The sequence below is a fragment of the Euprymna scolopes genome, chromosome 1 (genome assembly GCF_053919585.1).
Source record: "Euprymna scolopes isolate OS-2025 chromosome 1, ASM5391958v1, whole genome shotgun sequence".
Lineage (NCBI taxonomy): Eukaryota > Metazoa > Mollusca > Cephalopoda > Sepiida > Sepiolidae > Euprymna > Euprymna scolopes.
In genome coordinates, this window is record NC_136482.1 from 184,055,305 (window position 1) to 184,082,062 (window position 26,758).

The 26,758-nt window shown below is 32.2% G+C and overlaps 1 protein-coding gene across 1 annotated transcript in view; it reads left to right on the top strand.

Annotated features, from left to right (window-relative positions):
• The window catches only part of LOC145278140 (WD repeat-containing protein 46-like), a 51,704-nt gene extending 26,422 nt beyond the window's left edge, over positions 1-25,282 (top strand). The window contains exons 8-15 of the mRNA XM_080130424.1: positions 3,108-3,258; positions 4,566-4,701; positions 9,646-9,745; positions 11,101-11,254; positions 16,396-16,543; positions 17,052-17,146; positions 18,305-18,406; positions 24,938-25,282. Of these exons, the coding sequence (XP_079986550.1) occupies positions 3,108-3,258; positions 4,566-4,701; positions 9,646-9,745; positions 11,101-11,254; positions 16,396-16,543; positions 17,052-17,146; positions 18,305-18,406; positions 24,938-25,123 (1,072 nt within the window). The 3' untranslated portion in view covers positions 25,124-25,282. The remainder of the gene's footprint in view (positions 1-3,107; positions 3,259-4,565; positions 4,702-9,645; positions 9,746-11,100; positions 11,255-16,395; positions 16,544-17,051; positions 17,147-18,304; positions 18,407-24,937) is intronic.
• The last annotated feature ends 1,476 nt before the right edge of the window (positions 25,283-26,758 follow it).

Below are 26,758 nucleotides of genomic sequence, written 5' to 3' on the forward strand. Positions count from 1 at the left end.
CCCTACTTCCCAACCCCGTCGGTGGGGCATTAGAATACACCGACTGTCCCCCTGCATAGAGTTAAAGCCTCTCAAAGGGGCCACCTGTTGACTCGGAAAATGATCTTGGTGGCTGAGCAACTGATATCTAGGGAAATTAAAGATATCAGTTGCAACACTCCACTTTGGCCTCGTACAAGGTTAGACGGGCAGTCGGAGGGGCCTGATCCGATCGGTCAGCTAGTTACGTCAAGCCCTAACGCATCTTCTACTTTTCTATCAATTTCTTCTAAACCATAACAAATACAGTTCTACCCTATACCATTGTAAACTATATACATTTTCCCCCTCTTTTCCATGTGTTAGAAGGCGGTGGCTAGGATCAAATGTGCCAAATGATTAAAGTCATGACATGGCTGTATAGTGCCGGAAGTTACCACAAATGACTTGGATTGTGTAACTAAAGGATTATGGGTGCTCATGGCTTCCATTTGGAATATATACTGTTTATGTGGCCCTGGCATGACAAGGCGAATGGGTTTCCCCCTTAACATGCCCCAATATTGGACTCCAAGGTGGGTGGGGAGCATAAACATTGAATTAAAATATATACATATATGGCCAAGTATAAAAACTCCAAGCGCCAACACGTCGACTCGGATAGTTCAAATAATGAACTACATCAAACATCCTCAAAATTTATTGTATTGGAATCCACCAAAGAAACCAAAATAACTGACTTATCACCATTTATTATACATAAATTATATCGGCATATAATACCTCAAAAAATGTAAAAACTTTAAAAAATAAAACCCTACTGGTGGAAGTGGAAAGAGAAAAACATGCCACTTTTCTCCTAGGAATGAAAACTTTCCACAACATAAATATCAAAACTTATCCACACAAGAATCTGAATACATCCAAAGGTGTAGTAAAATCGAAAGACCTCTCAATGTGCACTACTGAAGAGATAACAAAAGAACTTAAAAACCAAGAAGTAATAAACGTTAAAAGAATTACAATAAAAAAAAAAAAAAGAATCAGACTATACATACGAACACTTACATTATGCGGTTTGGTAAACCCACTATCCCAAAAGAAATCAAAATTGGGTTCAACGTTGAAAAAGTTGAACACTTATACCAAACCCACTTCGGTGCTTTAAATGCCAGAAGTTTGGGCACCATGAGGATGCATGTAGGGGATGAGCAGTGTGTGGCAGATGTGGCCAGAAAGATCCATACCACACTGTCCAATGACTGCAATCTTGATTGCAAATGTGCAAATTGTGGAGAAAACCATTCTGCTTATGCTAGAGCATGCAGAATCTGGAAGAAAGAAAAGGAAGTAGTGTCAATAAAACATACTAAAAACATCTCCTTCCTCGAAGCCAGGAAAATAGTAGATGGATACATGAAGGAAAAGACATACTCTCAAGTTGTATATCATCCAACATCACTAACCAAGACTCCAAATACGAAATACTAATAAACAAATTGTTACAATTCGGACCAAACGACTGGCCCAAATTTATAAATGAAATCAAGCCAAACATATCATCAAAAATTAATCATCCCATTAAATCATCAACTAATGTTACCAATAAAACAAATTCTCAATCAAAATCAGAACATCCAAGAAAACAAAGTCGATCAAAAGAAAGACCACAAAAATCACCAGTACGTCGTGTAGATGCTGAAAAAGATGAAACTAAGGAAAAACAAAATCAGTTAAAAGAAAGATCACACAGATCATCAATACGTCTTCCCTGTGGTGAAAAAAACATACTTGAAAAACAAAATATTATAACGAAATTACCACAAACAGAAGCCACTACTACTACTACTACAAATAGATTTACGGAATTAGAATACATGGAAACTGAAGTTACTCCTCAAACCAAAAACAAAAATCATCATGAATTACAAGATGATCCAATGGAATTGCCGTGGATTGAAGGCAAATTACAATGAAATTTTATTGTTGCAAACCAAACCCTTTGGTTATTTGTCTCCATGAAACCTCCCTTAAGAATGAGGATAATTTGAATATAAAACACTATCAACAATGTAACTACATTCATAATACAGGACTTAGAGCCTCTGGTGGTGTATCAGTATTCATTAAAAATAACATACCCCAGAGCCAAATTGAATTAAAAACAAATTTGCAAGCGGTTTCCATAAGAGCAACTTTACACAAACCGATAAGCATTTGTTCTTTATACATACCTCCACATGAAAATGAATTGGAGAACTTAATACGCCAAATATCCAAACCCTTTATTTTCCTAGGGGACTTAAATAATCACAACACCTTATGAGGATGCAAGGAAACGGATAGAAAGGGAAAGAAAATTGAAAATCTAATAAATAAAAATAATCTATGCTTGTTTGACCAAAAAGAAGCCACTCACATCAATCCAACAAAATCGCTAAAATAACTGGATACAATATCGAATACTATTCCCAAAATAACTGTGTTCGGCATTAAATAACCCACAAAGGGTTGATATGCCATTAAACAAAACCAAAAAATATATATATTTATATTAAAATAAGACAAATTTTAACATTACAGAATTAATCTCCAATCTAATAGATTTCACACTATCAGCCAAGCTCTAACCCCTGTCTCATCACACAATCTTGTATCCCTATGCCTGTTTTATAAGTACTCTGATGAACTCGTAGCACTTGTGCCCCTCAACGTACATACTTCCAACTAGCCCAACCAGCAGCAAAACCCCACCCCTTTACTATTGAGGTTCCTAGATGGATGAAAGCCTTCTACTCAAATAGTTTCTTCCCTCAGACTGCCATACTTTGGAATTTCCTCCCTGTTTCCTCATTCCTTGACTGTACTAATCTACAGAAATTTAAATGTAATGTGAACAGACATTTTGCTGCTCAACTTTCCTCAGTTTTGTGTTGGACACAATCCCAAATAGTAGCCCCTGACATTCTTAGTGACAATATGCCTTGTTTGGGGTGAGAATGAGTAGAAAAAAAAATGTTTCGAAATATGTTATATTTTTGAAGGATGTGACATGGTTTTAGTTACAGATATACAACATCTCTGTTGTATTTTGTTAATATTTATCAAATTATTATTTTGTTTTCTAGGTGGTTGCATCAAGAGACAATGTTTGCTGTTGCTCAAAAACAGTGGACATATATTTATGATAATCAGGGCATTGAACTCCACTGTTTAAAAATCCTGGACAACACAGTTACAATGGAATACCTTCCCTACCACTTTTTACTTGTTGCTGGCGTGAGTTTTGATAACTTTTTTTTAGTCATTCTAATGAACTGAATTCTCTCTTTTTTTATTCCACAAACATTAAATATTATTTGCCAACATTTACATAACATAGTAAGGAATGAACTCACCTCTTTACTCCTACTCCAAATTCTGAACTACATATTATTTGGTGCAAGTTCAGAATTCAAACTTATATATAAAAAAAAATATACATAACAATCTTTATGACGTATGTACCAGTCCTGGAATAAAGATGTCATACTCGAAAAATTGTGTAAATTGATCAAGTTGTTCAAATTTTATGAGTAAGCAAAAAGGGACTCTCTTGTGTTGCCATCATGAAAACACAAGAGCAGATAACTTCCACAATAATTCAAACGTGAGTTCAGCCTTGTAATGCTAACCATTTCACATTAATCGCTTCAAAATCGTTAAAAACTGATTTTCTTTATAAAAAAATAAACTATTTGATCAGTTTGTGTGATTTTTGGAATATGTTTTCGTTCCATGACAAGTAAAGATTTTTCTGTATTTTTGTGTTTTTAATTAGATTGACTTCAAGATAAGAACCTATCATTTTTTTTTTTTTTTTATCATTTTCAAGTTATAAATAAAATAGAATATCTATTCTGTCAGAACTGACAGAGAGATCTTAAATTTTTCGAAAAAAATTTTTTTGTAAATTTTAGTATCAACTCTTAATATGCCCTATAATGCTCTTGCATTAGATTGCATGTACTGATGTACATTTTTTTAACTTATATATATATTTATATATATCATAATAATGATAAACCTGCCCAGTACCAGATGGGTGACCATTTGAGAAGGTTAGGGGATGTAGAAATTGTTAGGTTGGTATCTGGAGGCACGTTTAATTCACTAGTAAGGATGCAACCCCAATCTTCATTGAGAGGAATGAGGTGAAGGAACAACTTTGATGTAAAATCTGAGATCTACTGTCTGTTCCATTTTGTGGCAGTCATTGAACCAACAAAGATTAACAGTTGTACCAAAAATGTGGTTGGTTCTGCACAAAGCCTTCACCACTATAAACAAACCATCTGTGTGGATTTCCAAGCAACTTAGTTGTTCAGATGTCGAAATCAATGGGAGGATCCATCATAGATATATATGGTTTCAGTATTACTCTTGAAAATATTTAAGTTCAGATCTGGACTGAAATTTACACTTTAAAGTAAGAAAGATGAAAAAAATTGATAAAACAAAATATAGATATGGATAAAAGACTGATTAAAAGAAAAAAAGTTCCATCCAAATTTTTTTATTTCAACGTTTTTCCGCATTCATTACAGAATTCAAAAGGATTTCTCACCTATTTGGATACTTCAATCGGAAAGAAATTTGCCAGTATACGTACATTACAAGGAAGTTTGAATGTCATGTGTCAGAATCCATCCAATGCCATCATACACTGTGGACATCACAATGGTAACAATTTACATCGATTATAATTTTTTTTTGTTTCTCTAATATATTTGCTAATAATATCAAAGTACTTTATCTTATATTCAAATAAGATTTTTGGCTATTCCAATTCTCAGAATAGCTAAACAAACCAAAACAAGATATATATCTATAAAAGTGAACGTGTCTGTGTGTGTGTGTCTGTCTGTTACATTTCCCTACGCAATAACTCTGTCAATTTTTAGTCTACAGACTCGAAATTTGATATACAGGGTACTGAGATTTGGGAAAATCTATGTGATCAGTTTTCGGACAGAAATTTGGCTGTTAAGGGGTCAAAGTTCAACGATTTGACCTTTGAGAACTCTACCAAACTCCTCCGCCAATTTTGGGTCTAAACAATTGAAATTTTAGATATAGGTTCCTTGGACATGGATCTAACTTAATAATTTGATTTGAGCCCAAAACAAATGTTAAGGGGTCATAATAGGGGTCAAAGTTAATAAAAAAAATTGACTGCTTTGGTCTCTATCAAATTACTCAGACAGTTTCTGTTCTAAACATTTGAAATTTTGCATAAAGGGTATTCAGAGATAGGGCAAGCTTTTTAATCGGTTTGGGTTGAAAATTTGAGTTACCAATATATAAATGTATGTATGTTTGCATGTCTGCCTAAAACTTTCGACAGAGGCGACGATTTTTACAAGATCAGTATCGTTTTGAAGTTCGACCTTTCAGACGACAAACATTGAAAAATTGGCAAAAAACATTCATGTCTTCATCTTCAACTGGGCACTTTTCTAGAGGGGGGGTACGCTTTTTTCGCCGATATTTTCGAAAGTCATCCACTCCTTTCGATTGTCTAGCCTGAATTAAAACCTATGTCACTTCCGGTTTGACGGTGGTCGTAACAGCAAAGACGGCAGGTTTTTTCCCCCGTTCTTTTCCTCCTTTGCAGTACGGGTTCAAGCCTTCCTTCCTACTATCACTTTTTTTTTTTTTTTTTTGCTCAACATACACCTCCAAACACCCAGGCAACACCGAACAACTAGTATATATATATATATATATATATATATTTGATCCTAATTAATATTGAAAATAACTTTTTGCTTTTATATTATACTACAAGGGGTACCCGATGTTGCCCAGGTGTTTGTAGGTGTGTGTGCTGGGAGGGGGATTTAGATCAAAACAAAAACCCTGGTGTTTGGAGGTGTAAAAGAAAAAAAAAAGTTTAGGTAGGAAGGTAGGCTTGAACTGGAAGCGCTGACGTGAAGGTGGAAAAGAAAGGGGGAAAAAAACCTGACATCGGCCACGAGGGGAGAGAAAGTGAAAACTGTTTTAATTTAAGACTTATAAAGTTGACAGGTGTGCGAATTTAATGATAATGAGGTCAAACATATTCAGCAGTTAAGTTTTGCTGCGACGCAGTTTTTCTTTCCCTAACTTTAGTTGTTTGTTTATCCAAGATAAAAAATGGGGGTGTCCATTTGAAAAGCAATTGTCTGATATGACCGTTTTTGCCACATTGATCAAAGCCAACTTGCTTTGTGGACGTCCCTGCCACGAGTGCCCCCCCCCCCAACCAGCCTTTGCCAGACATACACAAAAAATGCACACACACACACACACACACACACACACATTTTGCCTTTTATATATATATAGGTTTTAAATACAAGAATGATTTTTAATAAAAGAGATAGAGCAATTAGAATAGCTTAACAAACCAAAATGAGATAAATATAACTAACAAGCCGGACAGCATTGCCTGGTCATAAAATGTGTTTGAATATGATATTTTAATTGATGCAGATTTCATATTTATTATTATAGAGCCAATTCTCTATTGATTATTATATTGTATCCAATGTAATGATTTCAAAAGTTAATAAAACAAAACAATAGCTTGGATGCCATCATCTAGAATCAAAATCCAAACATTTAGCTCTAGCATTATTTGTTACCACCTGAGCTAAGTCCATATGCATATAAAAACTTTAAAAATCGTGTTAAACATATAAATGTATTTTTGGACATGTGTAGTAGATGCGTGTTTTAGTCAACTTACGCCTGCGAAGTTTCAATTTTTCAATTTGAACCATTTAGCAGCTATTTTTACCAGCTAAGAACCAAATTGAATTTGTTACACAGGTCTGAATCCCCTATATATCAAGTTTCAAGTCTGTAGATCAAAAATTGATAGATTAGTTAGGTACATACATAGACAGCGTCACTTATATATCTATAAATAATAAAATAGAGACAATTTTCCCCTTTGAGAATGCAGTTAGGAGATTCGGAGTTCCTATCTCGCTGCGATTACCACCTGATGAAGGCTAGAGGAATAGTTGGCTGAGACATCGTGAAACAACATTTAAGAAAGATGAGGATAATAGTCCGCAATAAATAAATTAATAAATAATACTTATCTCAATAATGAATTCCAATTAAATAATATATATACCATTTAGTACGGACCCGACCATGGAAGAGTGCTTCGAGGGCCTGTAGCGCAGTGGATAGAGATGTTGAATCTCTACGGTTCCAGGTGAGAATTGTCTGAAGATAGCGGTGCTTATTTGGCCAAAACGTGGTGAGACAACAACAACTATGGATCTAGGTTTTGATTTAGGTACAGATAAAGGGTAAGGAAAATTACTGACAGTGGTTTCAGCTAGACGGGTGTTTTTCGTGAAAGATGGGTGGGGGTCGAGCACCTGCCATGGAAATAACGATAAAACAAAGACTGGCTCTTCTGTGGAAGAGAAGTTGCAGGGAACATCCCTCACTAAGCCATAAAGTCTATTTTGTACTCTGTCAAGGCAGGATAGGATTTTGATATAATTATTAAATCTGTAAACTTAATATACTCTGTCATAAATATGCAAGCATTGGCTCTGTAGCACACTTTCGATTTTGTTTTCAACCGACAAAAATTGCTGCTAATTGGTCAAAATTGAAAACAAAACAGTTGATCTTGGCAGGAGTAGTCGGCCAGACCTGTTTACTTGCACAAATCTACATTCATAGTTAAACAACTAATTTTTGAACTATTTATATGCACATGGGCATGGCTTAGTGGCTAAGAATAAGGTTGGAGAGTCATATTTTTTTGATTTTTAGATTTAAATATCAGTAGTATATATATTAGGTACAATATAATAATCGATAGAGAATTGGCTCTGTAATCATAAATATGTAATCTGTATGAATTAAAATATATTTAGTCATATCTTACGACTAGCCAATGCCAGGCAACCTACTAGTAACAAATATTTTTTTGTTATTCATATACACGTGTTTCGTCCTAATGAAATCATCAGTGTGGAAGATAACTGTTCAGCACAACGTGTGTCAGTTTTAACTCAAAACTGAGTGCCGATTGACCAACCTCAACCACTATGCAATATGCTAAGAAATAAACCCTATTTATGTCATATAAAGCAGACAATATAGTCCGACATCTAAAGTGTTCAACAGATCACATTGACAGGAAATTCTTTTTTTTTCTTTTTTCTTTTTTTTTTTATTCAATTTTCACCCCAAACAAGGCACAGTGCCACTTTGAAGCAGGGGGCTACTATTAGGGACTTAATTTGCGGGGTCATTATGAAGGGAGAAGAGTAGAAAGTAATTGCTGAGAATGCAGTTAGGATATTCGGAGTTTCTATCCCATCGCGGTTATCACCTGATGAAGGCCAAAGGAATAGTTGGGTGAAACATTGTGAAACAATATCTAAGAAAGATGAGGATAATAGTATGCAATAAATTAACAATTTAAAAACATTATAGCAATACAAACACAAGTGCCACATATAAATTCAATATGGTTACGCTACCTGATGCATGTTTTCTAAATATTATCAGTCAATTTTATTCAATATCGTAAATTCATATATTTTGAAGGTGACTCACTCTGGCAAACATCATATTTAAAAATGGTAACAGGATACTTAGTCATTGTTTTTTACTCTTACTCTTTCAAACGAGATCGAGAACTTTCATACATGTAACACGTTTTTCACAACCGCAGTGTTTACTTTCTTATTACGTACATTTAACATTTGTTCATTATGGCTGCTCTATGTAAATATGAACTCCTCCCTTCAAAATTCATTACTAAGTTCTGGTCAGTTTGATTGGCTGTTCACTTATGTTTATCAGATTAAAGGAATTTTGAGCAGTTATTGAGAACTAAACATTCAGTAACCCTATTACATAACAAAAGCTTCAAGTCTAATGAACGCCGAAAACATCTACCTTCATAAGCTTATTTCTGTCTCCATGAAGGAGTCACATAGGTAACATTTCTAAAAAAAAAAAAATTCTTATTCATCTTTTTTCTTGTTGTCATTGTCAGTTGTCTAGAATTTTACGCAAACTTCTTAAAATATGAAGAAAAAAAATGTGACGGCAATTCATGTTATGTTATGAAAGTGGCGGTAGTTAAGGACGTCCGTTAATTTCATTCCAACTTTCAAACATTACAATATATATTTCGGGTGTGCTATATTTTGATCAGTTAACAGAATGTGCTAAAATAACATTTAGAAATCCATTCTTAACATGAGAGGAGAGAGCTTTTTGTAACTGTTCTGTACTTTCACCTAACATTTTAATAAACAAAAAAATGTTGTATAAAGTTAAATTTAACTTGAACAGCATATCTAAAAAAACATAGTATCGTCTATTTTTTGCATAAGTACACAAACATATCTAGACGATATCATATATACATACATATATATATATATATATATATATATATATATATATATATATATATATATATATATATGATATAGAATCCTTCCTTTTTGATGTTAACTAATAATAAAATTACTTTTTGCTTTTATTTTAATTTCATCCGAAATTCAAGAATATTTCCAGATTAAAAAAATATTAGTTGATTTCTCTGGTGAATTTCTGTGGTTAAATCTGATTTATAAATGTTCTTTTTAGGAACCGTCACGTTATGGTCCCCGAATGTTAAATCTTCACTAGTCAAAGTCCTTTGTCATCGCAGTAATGTACGAGCTGTGGCTGTTGATTCACAAGGAAAGTAAGTACAAATTATTTTATAGAATCTGATCTTGTATAATTTTTTTTGTGTGTGTGTGTTTTATTTTTTATAGTATATTTTTGTTTTGTTCTTTTCAAAAAATTAAAGACCAGTAAGACATGATAGCATTTTCTTACATAAGAAAAAAAAAGAGTATATAGTGGTAATACAAATGACAGACTATGGATACCCAAGGTAAGGGTGCCTGCATGTGAAATTTTTGTGGCAAGAGTTGCGCAATATCCAACCACCTCTCCTGAGTCGACATTGGTGAATACCAGTGGCAAGTGGAGGTTCAGGATAGCTAGAAACAATGCCGAGATAAGCAGAAAGCACATACAGCACCTAGAATTTCCAAATGGTCATCCATCTGGTACTGTCCAGGTTCAATGTTGCTTAACTTCAATGATCTGACGAGAATTGGTGTGTCAATGTGATTATGCCATACATATGCTGACATACTGTGATACTGTCAACGTCCCCTCCCTAAAGTATTAGGGAGTAAAAAAAAATAAAGAGGAAAATAATATAATAAAAAAAAAAGAAATAAGTTTATCAGCAGAACAAACGTATAGGAAGTTGTTCACCAAGGCACACAAAAGAAAGCTGAAATAAGATTGTTAATCAAGGTGTGACAGGATTGGGACAAAGGAGGTAAATATGCTTAAAGTTAATTTATGGTATGGCTGGGAGTTGTGCAGCAGTTTACAATAGTTAGGTAGTTTATGGACAGTCTTGAGTTTGCGACAGTTGAGGACAGTGTTCAATTTGGGTCAGTTAGCAGCTTGGAGATTCCTCAAGAGAGACTGAAGTTGAAGTCAGTCAAGAATAGATCAGGCTGAGAAGAAAATTGCTGAGGATTGACGCGACCAGACATTTAGTTAAGGACCATATTTAGGGGTTCCTCTTTCTACGTGACAGTATCACACAAAGCTTAACTGATTTACATCAATTATTTGTCTTGTGTTGTATCATCATAGTGCGATGACAATACACTAAACAAGTTTACTATAACCTTGAATGCGTTATACAGAGTGTTTGAAACAAATTTGACACTTATTTGAAAGGAAACAAATAACGTTATCTCTTAATAAAGAGTTGAGATATTAAAATTTAAAGTACATCTCTTGGGGGATTTCTTGCCAAAAAATAAACAAGATTGATGTAAAAATAATGGAATGAATTTGAGGACCTACATTTCTTTTTAGGATTATATGATAAAATATTTAAAAATTTTGTCTGTATATACTTATTATGTATTCTGTGTGATTCTAGGTGTCTGTATGTATGTACACACGTTACTAAAACTGGATTTTTACTTGTAATCTTGTATCCTTGTTTTTCTCTCCCTCAAGGTACATGGCCACTTCAGGTAATGATTGTTTGTTAAAGATTTGGGATCTCCGAACATATGGACTCCTCCAATCATACCGAATAGATGCTGGTGCTAATTGCTTATCCTTTAGCCAGAGAGGAATGTTGGCAGCTGGTGTTGGAAATATTGTGCAAGTAAGAATGGCTAGATTTTTTTTTTTTTTTTTTTTTTTTTTTACACAAGTGATCACCACTTATCAAGGCCCGGAAGCCACTCAGGGATAAGGGTTATTGCAAGTACATTACGTTAGTGTGGAGATTTGATGAAGTGTTTAATTAAGGGGGCGGTTCATTAGGAATTTGTTAACATTGGACTTGAAGACATCCAAGTTGTAGTCCGGAGGGAAGCAGGCAGACAGAACACAGTTCCACAGGCGTGCAGTTCTAAGAAAGAAGCTTTGTTCATGAAATCCGCGTTTTGATTTAGGCACAGATAAAACATTGTTCATATTTTTTCTTCTGACCTCTGTCTATACAATGGATATTATATATTACTAGATTTTTAGGTTATTATAAACATGGAAAAAGTTATAGCATATTAACTTAGAATGGAGGCTATATTGCCAAGTTAATGGTTAAATATAGTTAAATCTGTGCTCATATTTTTGTATTAAATACTAATCGCTATTAACCTCTTATTGTGCATCGAACAGATACCATAATACTTAATTCGCGGCACCTTATAACAAAGGTCCATACAAGATTTTAGCCAGATTGGCTCAATAGTTTCCAAGAAAACAGAGTAAATGTGGTATTGTGGTGACTAATCCTTATTAATCCCTGACTGCTTTGAACAGATGCCATAACACTATGTGCACTGCAAAAAAACGAAAGAATAAGCGAAGTAATAACCCTGTTTAAATATTTAAAAAAAAAAACAATGTTAAAACTTCTTAAAAAAATTAAAAAAAAAAAAAATGTTAAAACTTCTTAAAAAAAAAAACAAAAAAAAAAACGAATGTAATGCAAACAAACGATGTTAAAATTTCTTAAAATCAGAAAAAGAAAACGCGAATGTGATGATGGGGGAAAAAATGAACGTGATGCAAAATGAACGTTGTTAAAACTTCTTTAAAAAAATCTGAAAAATAAAAACCAAAACAACAGCGAATGTGAAAAAATGGCATAAATAACCCTATTAAAACTTTAAAAATCGAAAAAAACAAAAAAAAAGAAGACATCTCACATCAAGATTTGAACACAATACCTTTAGATAATGACGCCACGCTTTAGTCAACTGAGCTAAGAGGATGTTGACAAAATTGGGTCATTTTTTTTTTTTTATATTTAAACTAATTCAAGTTCTGACGTCATTTGCACATGCGTAGAAGCTATCTTGTCATGAGGGAACGTTTTTTTGCTACCCCCTCCCTGTACAAAAATAGCCAGTTTAGTGTGAAGGAATTAATGTTTTTGGCCAATTTTTTATATTTGTCGTCTAGGATGTCGAGCTTGAAAATGGTACCAATATGGTGAAAATCCGTGGCCTCTGTCGAAAGTTTTTGCGAGATATACAAGCATACACACACACACATTTAAGCTATTATATATATAGACTACCGGGGGGGGGGGTACCCAGCGTTGCCCGGGTGTTTGTAGGTGTGTGTATAAAAAAAAAAAAAAAAAAACATTGGCCGGGTGTTTGGAGGTGTAAAAGAAAAAAAAAATTGTTAATAGGAAGGTAGGATTGAACCCTGAAGCCTTGACGTGAAGGTGGAAACGAAAGGGAAAAAAGCCAGCCACCTAACCATCTCGGCCACGAGGGAGAGGAATTGATAAGCGTGTTAAGTTAAGGTTTATAAAGTGAAATATACAGGTGCGAGGAAGTGGCATAATGTTTGACCCAGTTTTGCGTTGCAAGCCATTTACTGTTTTACCCTGCCCCCATCATTCGCTTTTCAAAGACGTGGCGAGCTGGTAAAAGTCTGGCAAATTAAATACACATGCGACCTTCGTTCTTAAGTTGTAGATATTACGATTTAGACATGACTAGCGAAGGGTACCCGGCGTTGCCCGGGTGTTTGTAGGTGTGTGTGGAAACTCCGGGGGTGGGGGCTTAAAAAAAAAAAGTATGAGAATCGAACCCGAACCCTTGAGCCAAAGTTGTAAATTAAAGTGTGAAAAAAAAAAAAAAACGTGCGACGTTAACTATTGCCCAACCGCGAGATGCTAACGGAAACACGTTTGAATTTATTTAATTACTTGGATTTGGCAGGTGCTCATTTTAATGAGTTAATGAGGTCAAGTTTGACTGCAGGATAGTATTTCATTTACTGTGGAACGCTTTTTTTTATTTTTATTTTCCCAAGATGTTATAGGAAAAAGACTAACCCACATGCGGCGAGCGACAAATGTTGAATATTTATCTTCTTGAAATCGAGCAAATTAAATAGACAGGCGAGCTTCGTTGTTAACTCTGAGATATTACGATTTATATGTGATATAAAAAGTTTTGAAAAGTTGTGAAGCGACTGGCCGCTTCTCTGAAAGAAGCCTTTTGTAGACATACAGAAAAAGCGAACACACATACATTTTCGCTTTTATATTTATAGATGTAAAAAGTTTTAAGAAGGAGCAAGCCGACCGAGAAGGCCGACGAAAAAAGCCTTTTGCAGACATACACAGAAAGCAAACATACATACATACATACATACATATATACACACACACACATTTTCGCTTTTATATAATAGACTAGCGGGGGTACCTGGCGTTGCCCGGGTGTTTGGAGGTGTGTGTAGAGGATGGGGGGTTAAAGAACTTCTTAAAAAATCGAAAAACCACAACAAAAAAAAACTTCTTTAAAAAATCGGAAAAAGACCCCCCCCCCCCCAAAAAAAAAAAAAAAAGGACAGCGTGCCTGGGTGTTTGGACGTGTGTGTGGGATAAAGAATAAGCAAATTAATACCCCTGTTTAAACTTTGGAAAAAAATTCGGAAAAAAACAAAACAAAAAAAAACAACGAACGGACGTAAAACTTCTTTTAAAAAATCGGATAAATAAAAACCAAAAAAAGGAAAAGAAAGAACAAAAAAAACATAGCGAAAAGTGAAAAACAAAATGTTATAAATAACCTTGTTTCGATATTAAATGTTTAAAAATCGAAAAAAAATGTGATAACTGGGATTGAACCTGAAATCTTTAGATAATGATGCTGTCACTTAATCCATATATAGACATGTGGACAAAAGTAGGTCGGTTTTTATAATATTTAAACGAATTCAATGTATGTCTTTTGCGAGTATTGACGCATGCGTAGAAGCCATCTTGTCATGAAAATTTTTTTTTTTTTCACGCGATTGAGGATGAAGGAATGAATGTTTTTGCCCAATTTTTCGATATTTGTCGGCCGAACATTCGAGCTTGAAAATGATACCTATCTGGCGAAAATTCGTGGCCTCTGTCAAAAATGTTTGCGAGACATACAAACACACACACTCGCACATATTTTGCCTTTTATATATATATAAACTAACAGGGGGTACCCGGCGTTTCCCAGGTGTTTGTAGGTGTGTGTGTTTTGTGGTAAATGAAAAGAAAAATCGTTAATTGTTTTAAAAAAACAAAAAAAAACGAAGCATTGATGCGCAGTTGGAAAATAATAAAGTGTGAAAAAAAAAGTGCGACGTTTAACGGCAGGTGCCCGTTTTTGACGAGTTACTGACGTGAACTTTCAGTGCGGGACAGTGTTTTATTTGCCGCAAGTCTGTTCGCTTCTTTTTATATACGAAAAAGCTTAATGCATATGCGGCGATCGAAAATTGTTGAATATTTAACGTTTCAAAGTCGGGCAAATTAAATAGAGAGGCGACCATCGTTGTTAAGTCGTAGATATTATCATTTAGACGCGATATAAAAAGTTTTAGGAAGTTATGAGGCGACCTCTCTGAAAAAAAGCCTTTCTTGGACATACACAAAAAGCGAACATACATACATACACACGTTTTCGCTTTTATATATATAGATGAAGTAAAATGTTTTTGTTTTTTTTTCAATGCATACAATTAAGATTTTATTTTTTTATCTAAAATATTTATTTTAACTGTGTATTAGTTTTAAATTTAGGGGCATTTTTAAAAATAGCCGACAGTTTTGTTGGCTATTCTTAAAAATACCCAAATTCACTAATATTCTGAAAATACTGATGTCTGTTTATCTTAAAAAAAATTGAAATAAAACTTTATAAATGCTTACGGCATCAATTTTATTTTACCTTATGACTCAAGTTATTCTTAAACATGTCATAACGATAAATTGAATTTTTTTAAATGAAAGTAAGTGTGAAAAAGTCAATTAAAATCACTAATTACACTGACAATATATTTATTGAAAAAATATTTTAAAACAATAATTAAATAGAATTCACATTTAAAAGAAAATGATTATTTTATCAATGAAAAAGTTTAAAAGCAAAAAAAAAAAAACAAGTTTTATTTTCCCAAATGATTGGCAGTGAATTGTGAAACTAATGGAACTGTTGAGTCTCCAGAAATAACATTTAGGTGACAGCAAATGGGATAAAAATCCTGTCTTTTTTTTTTCCCAATCTTTTTAGTAGTCCATGTCCTCAATTTTTTTCATTTTTATTTTTATTTTTTTTACTTTTGAGATTATAAAAAAGATTTTTATACTGATGTTTACACGTTCATGTGCACAAGGGAAATATTAAAATATTGTGTTTTAAATTTTCCTGGAAACTGTTATCATTAAAATAACATTAAATATTGCAATTATATTATTTTCTGGTGAAAATTTTGAATAAACAATGTTTAATTCGATAATAATATTATTAGTTCCAGAAATTATTTTTTCTTTTATCAGTGAAAATTGATTTCATTAATACATACTTTAGGGGCTTTTTTTTCGTAACATACAAAAAACTTTTTTTTAATTCTTTAATTGTCAACATCTACAATGCTTTATTTTCATAAAAAAGTAAAAATAAATCCATGCATTTCGTTTTTTTATTTTTAATACTTAAAATATAACCTTAGTAAAGATGTTTCTTTTTTACACAAAATAATACATTTTCGTTAAGATTTAAAAAAAAAAAAAAAAAAAAAAAAAATCATGAATTCATTATATTCTGTGATTGTTAATAAATAAATACTGAAATTTCATTAAAATTGGTTGATTTCCTGAATTTTTAAGAAAAGGGAGGGATCAAAATGTTTATACATTTTTGGAATTGGTCATTCATTTTGCACATACCTAGTGTCATATTTTTTGTTTTGTATTTATTTACAAGCATTTGTTTTTTTCTTCTGATTTTGTAGGTTTATGATGATTGCTGTACAAAGACAGTGACCAGTCCTTACTTGTTGCATCCTCTATCATCCAGAACTCAACGCGTTCAATTCTGCCCATATGAAGATGTCCTTGGGGTCGGACATGAAAAAGGATTTCAAAGTCTACTCGTTCCAGGTATAAAAACAGAATTATTTCCATGTTTTTATGCAATGTAATCGAAATGACTTGATTTTAATCAAAATCAGGGAATTTGCTAATTGCTTATTTGTAGGTAAAAGGAACCGGAGTATTTGTTTTCACCCTCTAAAGTTAAAATTTAATAAGTAGGCAGATTGTACATCTAAAAACAAGAATAGGTTTAAGTCGTTGTGATTGGCTGATTGCCACGTTATGTCAGACAGCAGCTAAACCTGAGCTGTTGCCATCATGTTCCGGGGAAAGCTAAGCGAATGCTGAGTTACGTCTGGTTCAAAAGATGCACTTGTACCAACATTTTTAATAATGGTGAATTCATATTTTTGATTTGTTCGGTGAATGTTTTAGCTTGGAACCTTGTTACCAAATTGCCTTCAGTTGAGGCACCAAATATTTTTTTATGCAATATTATCTTTAAAGAATAAGATAAAAGAATGTATGCTTCAAATGCATGTATCATCCATAATTGTTTTATCTATTTTTACAGGTGCCGGTGAAGCTAGCTTTGATGCATATGAAGTTAATCCATTCCAGTCTAAATCCCAACGTCGTGAGACCGAAGTGAAAATGCTATTGGATAAGGTAATTAGTTGGTTTTACAAAATAAAGAGTTTCTTTGTCCATCTTTTTAAATACAAGGAATTGACTTAGGTTTACATGTAGTAAACAGTATCAAATCATCGAGTCATGGAATTAACCAACTATGTTTGAATCCTGTTAATTCCTGCTGTTTTTACATGAATCTCTGTAGGGAAATGTATCATTCAATCTTTTCTCCTGTTGTAGATTTAATATTTGGATGAACTGGGTTCTCTTGTAAGCAACTTAATATCTTGTTGTGGAATGAAATTATCATGTTATGCTATAGACTGATAAAGTACTAGCAGGCTTACCTGGCGTTTTCCAGAACAAAAACTTTGACATATTTCTATTAACACTTCTATCTCTCCTCCTTCCATTTTTTCCCCTGTCCAACCCACTTCTGTGTCTGAAGATATATATATATATATATATATATATATATATATACACACACACACACTTATTTATAGAGATTACTTGACGAATGAGTCGATGTACGGGAAGTAACTCCTTGAAAAATATCAGTTATTTTCTTAGTTAATACATCAAATTGTTGGAAAACAGAACTCCCCTTCATGATGAAATCTCTGCCAGTTTAGGGTCAATGAATGAATAATTTTTTCTAAATTTTAGATATTATTTATCCAGGGTAACACAGATCAATGAAATACCAACTTTGTGGGGATTTCTTTTGTAGTTTTAAATTTTTAGATGGACATACAAACACATATATAGACAACTGCCTTTATATAATAGATTAGTACTTAACCCTTTGTAAATTTTTTTTTTTTTTTAGCTTATTCAAAAGAAATTCATGCAAAGGGAATTTGACAATTTTTTTCAAGGCCAATTTTTTCTCGAACATATGTTAAAACAAAATCTTAATTTATTTATTATTTCTCATACGAAAGTTCAAAAACAATAAACTAAAAATAAATTGAAAACCTCTCATCAGAAATCCATTAAAAATAATTCCAATAGTATATTGACAAATTAATGTCACATTTGGAATTTTAAAAAGTAAGTTTTGTTTTACCATCATAAAAATTTTAATAATTAAATGGAGTTCATTATATTTCTTTATTTTTTCTTTTGATCCAATGGTATAAATTTTCAACTTTATCTGTACATTTTTTACTTTTTCTTCTTTCCTTTCAGATCCAACCAAGTATGATCCATCTTGATAGTCAGAAGATTTTGGAACCTGACATAAAATCGACGGAAGAAATTATGGAAGAAAAGAAAAAACATTTGCTTGGGGTTAGCTTCCTTATTTTTTTATTTTATTTATTTATTTTTTGCCAAGGATTGTTTGTGAATGCAAAACCTATAAAAACAAAAAAAATCTTTTAAGATACAAACTTTTTTTCTGTATCTCTGAGATCGGCTGAATGCACAAATAAGACCCTGATTTTGAATGCTATCAATTATGGATATGCAAAGCTTAATTTTCATGAAAATTAAAAAATACTCTTGATATGAAAGTTGTACAAAGAAAGACAGGGAAAATCTGGGCTTCAAAACATTGCTAGAATGCAGAATGTGATATGAATGCTGTAAAATTTTAAATCGATATAACTGTTTCTGTTTAGCTATACAATCAGAATCATGGTAATTGCAAAGCTTGAACCTTAGACAAAATGAATCTTTAGATATACAGAAAAATGGTTTGCGTATTTAGAATTACACTTTAAAATATAAGAATACAGAAAAATTTTTATGATGTACATAACCATCCTGGAATGAAGATGTCATATTACAAAAATCACTTAAATTAATCAAAATGTTTTTGTTTTTTAACTAAGAAAATCAAATTTTATGACTAAGCAAGTCAGTGTTGTTTGGTAGGTCATGTTTTGGATCCAGAGGAAGATAACTCCATTCGAAGTATCGTGATCAAATTCAGTTTTATAATGAATACATTTAGCATTAGAATTGCTAAAAACCATAAATTTTTATTTTCTTAGTTTTAAAAAAATTTGTTTGATCAATTATGTGATTTTTCCGATGACATCTTTGTTCCATAACGAGTACGTACATCATAAAGATTTTTCTGTATTTTTTTTTAACAAGTGTAATTTCAAATAAGCACCCAAAAAGAGCATTTTCTGTTTCTCTTCCTTTTTTTGCTGGCAGTTTTATTGTTTTTTTGTTTTTTTTAAGAACGATAGCTTTGAAATATCTCACAAAGTTGTTTCTCTAAAATTAAAAAAATGGTAGATTGATTATGTAGCTATGAAGAATTAGCTGTTATTTATTTATTTTTAATCAAAACCAATTTTGCTTGATACAAAACTTTATTTTTGTTGGAAACTATTTCAATATAAAAAAAATAAAAGATGTCAATTCAAAGTTAAATAAAACTTGATTAAATCATAAAATCAATGAGTAAAGTATCTCTTTAGTGCATTTCGAAACCTAATATTATCAGAAGAGAAATAAATAGCCAGGTTTATATATACAAAAGAAAACTGATAGTTGGACATTAGCCTAGAAATGAAATAAAGATAAACTATTTCATTTCTAGGCTAAACTATATGAATGAAAAAATATGGGCAGATAAAAGGATAAAATAATATAATTTTTTACATTTCTGAATTTTTGAGATGAGGATTGGTCATTTGTATTATTTGGAATCTTTAGACTACTGTTCTCATCTTGAGCGTCATTTTTACAGTGTTTCGGTTGACACGGTCCGCAAGGACTCATAGCGCAGTAGGGCAGATCGATTTACAACTTTTTTCAGAAAATCAACATGTCACTGGTGATGATAGTTGGGATTTGATGTGATAAGAACATACACCAAAAATTAGATTCCTATCTTGAACAGAAAATTGAGCATTTAATTTTAAAAATCGTATAGAAAAATGCTGAGATCCTTCATTTTCATAGCATTTTTCACAACACTGACTTTGAAATTTTACTATTTTTATAAAATATTCAATTAAAATTGATATACTTATATGAAATACATTGAAAGAAAAGTATATACATGAATTATAATTTTATTTATGAATCACACCTAGCAAAATATCTCAACTTTTACTGCATTGATTAAACAAAAATTGTAAAAAAAACTAATTAGCAACTAAGTCTTTTAAATTTCACAATTCAAAAAGATATGTGGAGATGTATTACACAATATAACAACTTGATACAAGTTACAGAACCATGTATTTTAATTTTTTATTAAATGCAATAATATAAACTGTTATAATAGAACTAAATTGTTCTGTATAATTTCCTTTTGAGGAAAATGAAGGTCTAATTTGCTGGCACGATGACTTTGTAATAATGTGTCTATGTCTTGCTTCCTGCCCATATACAACTTTTTGAGAAAAATCAATCAAATTTGACCAGTGTGTGGCTGCAAAATTGATAGCAGTAATCTTTTCATTCTTTTTTTTTTTTTTTTTTTTTTTTTTTTTTTTAGTTGTTCACTATTTCTGGAAAAAACATTATTTTTTAAATATTTTTGCGATGTAATATGAATAAAACTAACTATTGTTTGAGTAAATTAAGAAAACTAATGGATAAATATTTATTTACCTAATGGACAAAATCGTTTGAATGTCCACTTCTCTCACATCCAATTCATCTGAGTTTATCATCGATATTATATTTTCCGGAAGTAGTGCAAAAGCACTATATTTTGAACTGTTTAAAACAGTAATTTGGATTTCAGTTAACTGTTTCGTTCTCTGAATCATATTAAAATATACTGGTGTTGGTTAAAAAAAAAATTGTCTGTTTTGATCTCAAACCAACTAACTGCATACACTTAGATGATAAATTTGACCAAAATGTTTAATTTATCATAGTGTTTGAGGATAGACAACTCTAGTCCATAAAAAACACATTAATCTTGTGGCTTATGTTAGTCATCTTCTTTGATTCAAGGGCCCAATTATCTAAGTTAACTTCTCCACAAGAAATGCCAACAACATACTCAAAAAGTAGCCTCTGGTCTTCACACTTAAATTATTTGTTTCTTCTGCTGTCAAATAATGATGATCAGGAGGGACACTAATTTTTTAGAATTCTACTTGGGGCAAATCTTGATAATTATTGATACAAAGTTTCCCCAAAGGACGAGTAAATGTTGTTAGGCTTTTTGTTGTTCCATCAATTAATTTAAAAATTGCTGTAAATGGCAGTTCTTCTAGTGGAACCTGAAAATTGGAAAATTTGCATGTTTAATAATAGAGCCAGAGTACATAATAAATATATATATATCATTTTATTTTTCACAAAAAGGAACATAATTGCAGGTGAATCTATAGAATTAATTTTACCTCCTTGTTAGGACAAGTGCAGACAATGTGCCTTTTTGACAATTTTCTGTCTTGCACTTTACTGCAAAGTCATCACATCTCAAGACAGAAAGTTTACAGCTACAAGAAAATATATCAAACAGTCTGTCTAGCTGTTCCTTCATTCTTTTCACTTTGATTGCTGCAAGAGTTTTCCTGACAATCTGTTTGGCCCTCTTATAGCAAAATATATTGACCTTCTGTCCTATATAATGTTACCGTAACAAGGGCAATTGTGGATTGACTGCTTGCCAAATACTAATTATTTCCTTGGCAATTAACTTAGAAATCTTACTATTTTTTAAGTGGGGATAACTGTTTCCAAGGAAATAACTAAACTGGATTACTTGTTGTGAAGTTGAAGGTGCTGTTTCATCCAAATGACTAGGTGGGCCAGCAAATTTTGTGAACCACGGGTTAAAACTGAACGTTGTGCTTTTACTGACATTCTAATCTGAAAAGTAAAATAAATAAATGAATTATAACTGAAGGAAACTGTTTTAGGCTATCTTCCAGTTTCATACATAAAAAATAAGTGCTAGTTATAAGAAATAATGAAAAACTTTGTAGAGTTGAATTAGATGTATTGAAGAGAGAGGACCAAACCAAATCAGAGGCATAGTAATGCTTAGTTTAGACATTTTTAGCAGATTTTAGCTCCGCTTTTGATAACATGAATTTATCCATAAAGAGATTCATTCTTGCTGTAGCTGTGCCATTTTAAACGAGTGTTTAGTGTTTAAAAAAATCAGTGCTTGTGCATCTATGTTACTATGCTTATTTTTAATAGTATTTTCAAGTTAAATTTAATTTTTATGAAATTTTTGTTTAAATTTTTAGGTGAAAGTACAGAATAGTTACAATACAACCTCCTTCCCATATTAAGAATGGCTTTCTAAATAAAGTTATTTTAGCACAATAACATAGATGCACACATAACGAAAAACCTTTAAAGGAGTTTCCTTATTACTTGTATTAATCTTTGTGGGTTATCTAATTTTAAAACTATAATTTTAGAAGAAAAACACTGCTTAAAACAATTACTCCCTAAAAATAAAAGAAATTAAAATTTGGCACTAATTTTCTGCAAAGTATTTTTTATTAAGTAGAAAAACTTGAAAATTTATATGGTTGTTTCGTAAAGAATGTGTAGAATAAAATTGTATGGACTATATTTTTGTTGTTGTTTTAATATAAAACTGGAGTATTACCATATTTTAATAAAAATTTCAAATAGAATTTGATCTGTAATATTAGGTTTGTGCAAAAATAATGCTTTTGACGTTCATTTGAACGTCAAAAAATGACATTATTTTTGTGTCAACCTAATAGAAAAACAAATTTAAAAAATAAAACAAATATGTTTAAATTCACTGCAGACACTTGAAATATAATAATATATATTTTAAACAAGTCTTCTTCGTTTTTCCTTTTGAAATAATTAAGCCTAAATTGTAATGTTTTCAAATTAAATAATAAACAAACGTTAATTTTCAATATCAATAACGAGCGTGTTTTGCGATGGTGAAATCTAAGATGTTTCCACCCTAAAAAAGTTCCTGAAATAAAAAGGCGAACTTTGGTCGTTATTATTCAAAAAACATAATTTTGCCTTTACACTTAATATTTATTTTATTAATGCATTATCCTCACTCATTTTATTTAAAAATGTAGTTTAAAAATTATTCTAAATAATGATTATATTTTCTTAACAGTACGGATTGTTTTGATGACAGGACGTTCTTGACAATTCACCGAAAAACTTTTAATCACTTCAATTTTGAACTTTTAAAGTCATTTCCTCAAGCAAAGATAACGATTTTGAGAAAAATATTTTGTGTAGGTCTTTTCTATGTCAACCCCAACTATCATCACCATTGCCTCTCCGAGGTTCCAAAATCGACCTGCCCTAATAGCACAGTGGAAAAATCAATAGTAAAAGTGATATTCTACTGAAGATTGAAGGTTCAATTCTCAATGTAGGCGATTGTAAAAATACAATTTTGAATTACTTAGGACCTCTATGCAGTCATGGCTAATGGAATGAGAGCATGCTAACCCTATGAAGTAAATAAAAGGTTCCATTCAAAATTCTGTCCTGATTCTCAAGTTTGACAAGATACTTCTGAAAAAGGTTGGAGGTTACATCGAGCGAAATGTTAAAATGATATTCAAGATGAGAACAAAGATTCCAAATAATAATTTCTTACATTATTTGATCCACTTATCTGTGTAGAGCTTTTTGTATCTTGATAACTTATTCTGTAAAGATGATCTTTTTAAAGCTTTATCTTTATATATAAACAAATAAAATTTATATATATATATATATATATATATATAGGACTTAATGTCGATTTTATTTGATTCTTTCCCCATATCTTTTTTTTTTTCTCTGCCATATTTCCATTCTCATATTTTTTTTTATAATCCTAATTTCCTAATGGCAATTTAGCTCTGTTGAGTGAGGTTCAAAACCAATTAGCTAATATATATTATTTAATTCGAATTCATTGAGATGAGTATTATTTATTAATTTATTTTATTGCGGACTATTATCCTCAGCTTTTTAGTTGTTGTGATTTCATGACGTTTCAGCCAACTATTCCTCTGGCCTTCATCAGGTGGTAACCGCGACGGGATAGGAACTCCGAATCTCCTAACTGCATTCTCAGCAATTACTGCCTTCCATAGTTGTTGTCGTCTCACCACGCTTTGGCCAAGTAAGCCTCTAGCCAGCTTTGGGTAGGATTGAAACTGCTATCTTCAGACAATTCTCACCTGGAACCGTAGAGATTCAACGTCTTTATCCACTGCACCACTGGCCCCGAAGGCTTACTTGGCCAAAACGTGGTGAGACGACAACTATGGAAGACAGTAATTGCTGAGAATGCAGTTAGGAGATTCGGAGTTCCTATCCCGTTGTGGTTACCACCTGACGAAGGCCAGAGGAATAGTTGGCCGAAACGTTGTGAAACAACAACTAAAAAGATTAGAATAATAGTCCGCAATTAAATAAATTAACAGTTAGCTAATGTTGTCATTTTTTTATCTTTTAATTCATTATGTCAAAAAAATATAGCCATTATAAAATTCTCTACCCCAGGGAGATATTTATTCCAGTTGTTTGATTACTATTGACCGTCTCAACATTGTGCCTTTATTTGGTAGTTATAGTTGTTAATTTCCCTTAATTCTCGAGATAATTGTTGGTGGCTTAGAGATAATGTTCCTAGCAGATGGAGTCAAAGGTGGCTTAGTAGCTGGGTTCGAATCATCCTGACCAATAGCAATAATCACTTCCTGCACTGATGATTGCAAAAGCATGAAACACTAGTGTCTGTAGGTATAAAAATAATTATATGTATACAGTGATAGATTCAGGTTTTGTTCATTTCTTATTTTATAAATGAAAAACTTGTAATAAATTTCTCATTGTTATAATTTAAAAAAAATATTTTTTTTTTCTTTTAACTAGGCCACTTCTAAGACATCTGTCAAGTTGAGGAACAAAATGAAGGGAGGTAACCGCGCCGGAAATATGATGAAACGGAAGACTGCAATCAAAGATGAACAAAAGAGAAACATTCGAAAGGCACATTTGATAGAAGAGAAAGAAAAGCAATGGAAAGCGAAATACAATATTAAAACTGATAAAGAATAAGACTCTACACAAACGGCGTTCAATTTGTCAAATTTATTCTTGGTCTGAATTTACATTCATACGTATTAACATATTTAAGATTGACACCAAGGAAGTGTAAATAATGTTTTTTTTTGTTTTTTGTTTTTTTCAAAATGTTGAATAAAGAAATTAATTTACTGTTTGTTTCATGTTTTTAAATGTTGGCTTGCATGATTCAACTTCTTCACCATCACACATATCCCATTGTTTGACTGTGACCATAGATGATCTGGTTGCATACGGGTGAATGATGGTAGATTATATTCATTGTTCATTTGGAGATGTCATCTTTCTTTTATCTCTTTCACTATTTGCTTTCCTTCTCTTTTATGTATTTGCACCTTGAGACATGCATGTGATTAATTTAGTCTGTGTTTTTTTTACCATGGTCAAAAGATCTTTTATGGCACAATTGCTTCTGTATGCTGTCATGCTCGTTGGTGACATGATCTTAGAAGATGCTAAGATATTTCTTAAAGCAACGCATATCTGTTGTCTCTGTCCATATTTCTGGTTCTGTTTTGAAGATTTTTTTTTTACTCTTTTCACTCCAAACAAGACATGTTGCCACTTGGAACATAAGAGGCTATTATTTGAGATTGTGTCTAACAGAGGACTGTGAGGAGCAAGACGTCTGTTCACATTACATTTAAATTTTGCGTGTTAGTACAATCAGGGAAGCGGGGAAACTTGGAGGGAATTCAAGTCATGTAATCCAAGGGAATAAACTATTAGAGTAGAAGACTTTCCGACATCCAAGGACTTCAACACTAAAGGATTGGGATTTTACTGCTTGTCGGGTTAGTTGGGAATATGTACGTCAGGGCACCCAAGTGCTATGAGTTCATCAAAGCACATTTCAGTAGAGTACTTGTAAAAAAAAAAAAAAAAAAAAAAAAAAGCACAGGGATGTGATGATGGAACAAACGTTACAGAGTTTATTAGATTTGAGACTCTTTTGTTGGACTGATACACTAGCCCAGATATGACAATAATGTTATATGCATGAGCAAGTTGTGGCTTTCTAAAGATGTAGGATAGTCTCTGGTTTGAGTAATTATAGGCATATAAAAATACAGAGAAAGTTCCAAGAGCCCCTATTTCCTAAATTAATTTTTTCCTAAATTCTAACAACTATTCATATGACTAAACCTAACCAATCCGCTATTTGCTCATATCTTAGACAACAGGTGAATCTAAGGTTTAAATCATACATAACTCAATCTAGATTTAAAAGTACATTACCGCCCCCCCCTCCTCCCAGTAATATTTAAGATTACCATCAAACATTTTTTGGATGCTTATTTAGAATTACACTTAACTAAAAAAAAAAAAAAACAAATACAGTCATTTTTTTAAACTTTTGAAATCACTACTATATATTGGGTACAATATAATAGCAAGCTCCTTCAGTCTTTGAGATACTATGGATACTCATGTAAGGCTGCCTGTGCATTAAGTTTTTGTGGCAGGAAGTGTGTAATCTCCAACCACACCTCTCCTGAGTCGATATTGTAAAATACCAGTGGCAAGTGAAGTGTATGTACAGGATGACTGGAAACAAGTGCCGAGATAAGCGGAGAACACATAAAGTGTCTAGAATTCCCAAATGGG